General features: G+C 41.8%; 1 protein-coding gene across 1 annotated transcript in view; it reads left to right on the top strand.

Moving 5' to 3' along the window:
- Positions 1 to 6154, top strand: part of ETS2 (ETS proto-oncogene 2, transcription factor) — a 15078-nt gene that overhangs the window by 6844 nt on the left and 2080 nt on the right. The window contains exons 3-9 of the mRNA XM_017811003.1: positions 395 to 515; positions 2140 to 2259; positions 2693 to 2893; positions 3441 to 3524; positions 4204 to 4446; positions 4606 to 4869; positions 5531 to 5649. Of these exons, the coding sequence (XP_017666492.1) occupies positions 395 to 515; positions 2140 to 2259; positions 2693 to 2893; positions 3441 to 3524; positions 4204 to 4446; positions 4606 to 4869; positions 5531 to 5649 (1152 nt within the window). The remainder of the gene's footprint in view (positions 1 to 394; positions 516 to 2139; positions 2260 to 2692; positions 2894 to 3440; positions 3525 to 4203; positions 4447 to 4605; positions 4870 to 5530; positions 5650 to 6154) is intronic.

Raw genomic sequence — 6154 nt, 5'->3', positions numbered from 1 at the left:
CACACACACACACATATATATACACACACACACACATATATATACACACACACACACATATATATACACACACACACACATATATATACACACACACATATGCATTCTCTATTGTTAAAAGCCTCAATTCCAGGAAAACTAAGAATATCCTTATTTGGCTTTAGTGTAACCTGCAGAACATCCACCCGCCCCACGTTGGTGGCTGGGTTTTATCCACGTACAAGAAGCTGTGCCCTCACTGTGGTTCTCTCTTTCAAAAGCACGAGTTCAAGACCGTGGTTGTTCTCGATCTCCAAATCTAGGAAGCCCAGCCCAGACACTTCCTAGCAGTGAAGTTCTCGCTTCTCGAGCGAAATGCTGACGTTGCCTTTGGTTTGTTCTGTTCCTTTTGCAGCGTCAGCCGGCGTTTGACACCTTTGACAGCTCAAATGCTCTTTTTGCCGGGTATTTTTTCTCGCTGAACGAAGACCAAACGCTTCAGGAAGTACCAACGGGGTTTGATTCCACTTCTTACGGTAACTCTTCGTTTTGTTCCTTTAGCCTGGTCAGCAGGTCAGGAATTTGAGGGGTCTAACTAACACTTCCTGGCTGTACTTTTACAAGTGCAAGATGCATTTCCCTAGAAAGTAGTTGTTTAAGTGCACAGACTCCTGTGTTCTATCATGTGGGTTGCTTTGTGGATAGTTGCTGTTCTCTGTGCTGAAAGGGAATAAGAACTGGGATTCAGTAGCTTTGTAGGCTGACTCTTCACAGAAGGAGCCTTAGTAGGTGTTAAAGCAGAACTGAGAGTTTAAAAACCTTAAAAAAGTTTTGTGTGTTTTCAAACTTGCAACATCTCAACCATAATTAAGATGCAAGTATTCTACAAGCTCCTTTTTTTGACCCTCTGGTGTTAAATCCCATTATATTTTATTCCACACCATAAAAAAATGAGATGGAGATGTTTACAGATTTTTTGATTTCTATTTGTGTGTAGGACAGTATTTACCAAGAGTTCTCTACAAATCCTCACCTAAAATGCCTGACAAAACAGGGAGCTTTGTCCAAAATGTGGATGTTTTACCTGATGCTGCTTTTATCTCCCCTTAGGGAAGGGAAAAAGAAACCCCAAACCTCAGAAAACCACACGTGCTTTGTTCTAATGTGATTCTAATCAGTCACCTGCTCTGGTCAGCAAAGCAAGTCCCAGCAGATATTAGGAAGGGTGTGGTAAAGACAGAAGTTAAGCACAGGCTGGGTCAAGTGGAGCCTGTAGATAGTCTGGGAGAGCAAGAGCTGCAGAAATTCATCCCTGGAAGTGTCCAAGGCCAGGTTGGACAGAGCTCTGAGCAACCTGGGCTAGTGGAAGGTGTCCCTGCCCATGACAGGGGGTGGAACTGGATGATCTTTAAGGTCCCTTCCAACCCAAACCATTCTGTGATAAAATGAGGCATCTTCTGGTGAAAATTGCCCAATATGAAACACTGAGTGGAAGCCAAATTTGGCCTTAAAATGAGATCTACTTGTACATTTAAGGATCAGTTAAGTGGATTAGTGATTTATGCTGGTATTTAATGGTGTTCTGTTCCACTATTTGCCCTCTGGGTACCAGCTTGTTACCAGTCACACTTGTTTGGTTCAGATGATAGAAAAAATCTGTTGAGCCATGTCCTTGGGGGTGATGGAGAGATGCATGGAAAGGTCTGAAATACAGAGTTAAATGGTGCAGACTGGCTCTCCACAACCTTTCTGTCAGTTGTTTAGCTCTCAAACTAATTGAAGACTGGAGTTACAAAGAAATCTGGGGTCAAATTGCAGGTGGCAAAATAGGAGTAAGCAGTCTCATTTCCCTAAAAACACCACCCAAAAAATAATAGTGAAGTTTCCCTGCAATGAAGGCACTTTATATAAGTACTAAGAGTAAATAAGGATCATCTATGTCATGGAAAGCTGCAAAGCTCTAATTAGTGATCCAATCTTATCAAATGAGTAGCAGAGAGATTTGAGGAAGTGGATCTGTGCTATCTGGCTCTGGTTTTAAAACACTGACTTTCCAACATCTTTTTTTATGCTTCAAATAGCAAAAACCCCGTGTCCTCCTCCACTGGCTTAAAATGTAATGCATCTTTTTCTCCCCTCCACCCCTTTTCTTTCTCCCAGAGTCCAACAACTGTGAATTGCCTCTGTTAACCCCATGCAGCAAGGCTGTGATGAGTCAGGCCTTGAAAGATACTTTCAGTGGTTTCACAAAGGAACAGTGTCGGCTGGGTATCCCAAATAGTAAGTGTTTTGCTATTTATAAGAGCCCCCTTTTTTTTTTTTTAATGCTAAAGGGGGAGGCTGAATAGCAGCTCTTTGAAAAGAGAAAGGGTGATGTCAGTAGGAAATACAAGAATGGATCCTATGTGAATCTGGCACAGCTTGACTTGGAAGGCCCAGACTTGCTGGTGTTAAAAAAGGGTGCATGGAGAGCTCATGTTTTGGCAGCAGGAGAGAGAATCAGCTATGCTGAGGACATCCAAGTGAATGCAGAAGGAAAAGAGAGGACTGTGGGGTTTTTAAATTTAAGAACACATTCATTCTGAATTCGCTGGGAACTGAGTAACTTGTGTAAACAAATTTATTTTTTAAATTCACCGCTCTCTAATGAAGATCATTTGGCAGAGGTCAGGATTTGCCTCTAAATGCTCTGAGTGTCCTTTCTGTCTTGCAGATCCCTGGCTGTGGACTGAACAGCAAGTTTGCCAGTGGCTTTCATGGGCTACCAATGAGTTTAGCTTGGCAAATGTGAACTTCCACCAGTTTCTTATGAGTGGCCAAGACTTGTGCAACCTGGGCAAGGAGCGTTTCCTGGAACTGGCACCTGACTATGTGGGTGATATTCTGTGGGAACACCTGGAACAGATGATAAAAGGTAGTTAGAGAGCCAGACAGAGCTTTTTGGTTTAGGGCTCTGTTGGCAGAAACAGATATGGGACTCTATCTCAACACCAGTTTCACTATGAAGAGCTTTTATTACATATAAACTGTAAAACTTGGTTACTGTTATCTGAACTGTTAATATGTCCTTGGTATGCAAGGCTGAGTAACTATTGTGGTCAGGTTTTATTTGGGAAAAATCACTGAAATAAATGAGCTTAGGATACGACCACTGTAAATACCTCATTTAAAAAAAAAAAAAAAAACAGTTAACCAAGAGTTGGACCTTGAAACACACTGCAGTTATTGTTGTTTATCAGTTTTATGTTAAAATTCAATTGGTGTGATGGTTTTCAAGCCTATTGGAAGTTGGTTGGGTATTTTGGGGTGGTTTCTGTCAAGAGAAAGAATGCAATATTGTGTTAGTAAAATTTTTGTGAGTGTTGATCCCAAAATACTCAAAAGATTCAGAAGCTTTTCATGGCACACAGGTCATATCTTTAAAACTATAACCCCAAATTTCCTTTTTCTCCTCTCCCCAGACAGCCAAGAGAAAACACAGGATCAGTATGTGGAGAACTCTCATCTCACCTCTGTTCCTCACTGGGTCAGCAATAATTCCTTAAGTAAGTATTTTTTAGAAATTGTCATTTTTTTATTTTTTTTTACATCTTTCAGTTACTTCTAAGGGTGTCACAGATTCCAGTGTAAAAACAAAAAGCACCAGAATAGTTCCTGTGCTTGAGGAGAACATTTGAGTTCAATTGCTGCAGCCTTCTTTCCTTGTATTGTTTAATTGTCATCTAATTTATATCGGAAATCTTTTGAAGAGCAAAGGCTTGGAGAAAATTAAATTTCCTCTTGGAATGCCAAAGCCTCCATCTGTGGAGCAGAATGACCACTCCCATCTGTAGAAAACAGAGGCAAAAACTACCATTTACTGGGAAGCAGCAAGAGTTTTATGTTGAGGCTTTTTAAAGGCTGTGGAAGTGCAGCAGAGCTTTTGGAAGTGTGTGGGATGCAGGGCTGGCGCCCTCAGATTGATTGATTTTGTATTTTATTCTACCACAATCTTCAGCTCAACCTGATTATACCACTCAATGGTGAGGGCCCTACTTAAAACCACCCTAAACTTCCCCCTTTTTCCTGCAGCCCTGTTGTTTCCTTGGAGAACAAACAATAGACATTTGTGGCTGGCAGGTTATGGAGGGAGATTTGCAGAATCTGATTTGGTGTATTTAGTGTATTAGTTTGTTTAAGGGTCTGCAGGGAAAATAATCTAATTCTTTCCTTTCTTGTTTTCAGCTGTTAATGTAGATCAGAACTCCTATGGAATGCAAATGCCTGGATACCCTAAAGCCCTCAGTTATCCCAAACCCAGCCTCCTGACTGACGTCTGTCAGACTCCCACAGCACCGAATCTCCTCAATCCAGAACAAGAGTTTTCATTGTTCCCTAAAGCCCAAGCAGATGCTGTTGGTGTGAACTACTGCTCAGTAAACCAGGATTTCCCAAGGAGCAACCTGAATTTGCTGATGGATAATTCTGGTGAGTCGTTATCTTGCATGACAAACGCTGGTCCAGGGCCACATTCTCAATGTGTTTTCCTCCTTTGCATAATTTATATGTGCAGGGTGGATTGAGAAGGAGGGGGAAAAAACCACCAACGATTCACAATTTTTTATTTTTTTTTTTTATTTTATAAAGGTAAGCTGAGAGAACACGAGTCCAGCGACAGCGGTGCAGAAAGCTATGAAAGCTCAGATTCCATGTTGCAGTCCTGGAACAGCCAATCTTCCCTGGTGGATTTACAGCGTGTGCCATCCTACGAGAGTTTTGAGGATGACTGTAGCCAGTCCTTGTGCCTGAGCAAACCTACAATGTCGTTCAAAGACTATATTCAAGAAAGGAGCGATCCTGTGGAGCAAGGGAAACCAGTTATACCAGCAGCCATCCTGGCTGGCTTCACTGGTAAGTTGTGGAGCAAAATGGTCACTCCTCTTCTTAGGTGACATCAATATTCTCCATAAGTGTGTGCCATGGGGGTAGAGACCACTAGTCAGGGAGAGTTTCAGTTTTAAATGTCACTAAACAAAGCCTCATAGGATTATCCACCCACAGCAAGAACAGGCAGGTATGTCAGGACACATGAAAATCAAATACACTTGTTGATCTGTTTGAAAAAGAGGGAAACTGGGACAAAATCTCCCACATTTGGGAATTTCCACCGGTGTTGGCTTGCCTGCTAAAGCCTTATTCCCGTAGTCCTTGCTGAAATTGGTTTGTCCTCCAAAACATTTGCCAAGCCAAGGAGTGCAGGACAAGCCCTGGAGCCTGAAATGCAGCTGGTTGGGAGGTGGGAGTGAGGGATGAGGGATCCATATGAAAGGGAAAGACCCAGCTTGAGTCAAATCCTGTGTTTCCATGAAAAAGCTGACTTGCTTTAATTTTAACACGTTTCGGAGGTTTGTGCTATAGAGAAAAAACCTTAGGTTTCTTTCTGATTTTAAAAAGAGATAAATCAGAGTAATTACAAGATCTGTTCTGTGATATGAGTCTGGTCACATGCACGTGGTTGTGGTGAGAGCTTGCAGAAGTATTAATTATGGTTTCTCCCTCTCTCTGCCAACAGGCAGTGGACCTATACAGCTGTGGCAATTCCTGCTGGAATTACTGACTGACAAGTCCTGTCAGTCATTCATTAGTTGGACAGGAGATGGATGGGAATTTAAACTTGCTGATCCAGATGAGGTACGTGACTAATTGTGGTGAACAGAAAGATTTAGGGTCTGAACTGCCACCTGAAATGAAGTATTTCGGGAACTTATAACTTTGGTCATTAAAAATAAACAGGATGCACTTTCATTTTCTGATACTGTTATCAATAGGGAAGTTTATTTTATTGAGAGGTGGGATATAAAGTCCACTGAAGTCTTTTTATTAAAAAGAGGGAGGAGGGATAAATAATTAACTCCAAGGAACTTCATATCATTCACCTCTCAGTTAAAGAGCTGTCCTGTGCTGCTCAGTAGCAAATCAGTGGTGAAATGCTGTTTTCCTGAGGGAGCAGACAATGTGCTGGAGTTCCAGAAGTCTTTGGACAATGCTCTCAGGCACATGGTTGGGTTTTTGGGGCTGTCCTGTGCAGGGCCACAAGTTGGACTTTGATTCTTGTGGGATGCTTCCAACTCAAGATATTCAGTGATTTTTTTTTTGATTTTTTTTTTTTTGAGGTTGTCCTGCGCAAGGCCAGGAG

The sequence above is a fragment of the Lepidothrix coronata genome, unplaced genomic scaffold, assembly GCF_001604755.1.
Source record: "Lepidothrix coronata isolate B3197 unplaced genomic scaffold, Lepidothrix_coronata-1.0 Scaffold30, whole genome shotgun sequence".
NCBI classification, from domain to species: domain Eukaryota; kingdom Metazoa; phylum Chordata; class Aves; order Passeriformes; family Pipridae; genus Lepidothrix; species Lepidothrix coronata.
The sequence above is the reverse complement of the archived record's forward strand: the minus strand, read 5'-3'. Positions and strand labels throughout refer to the sequence as shown.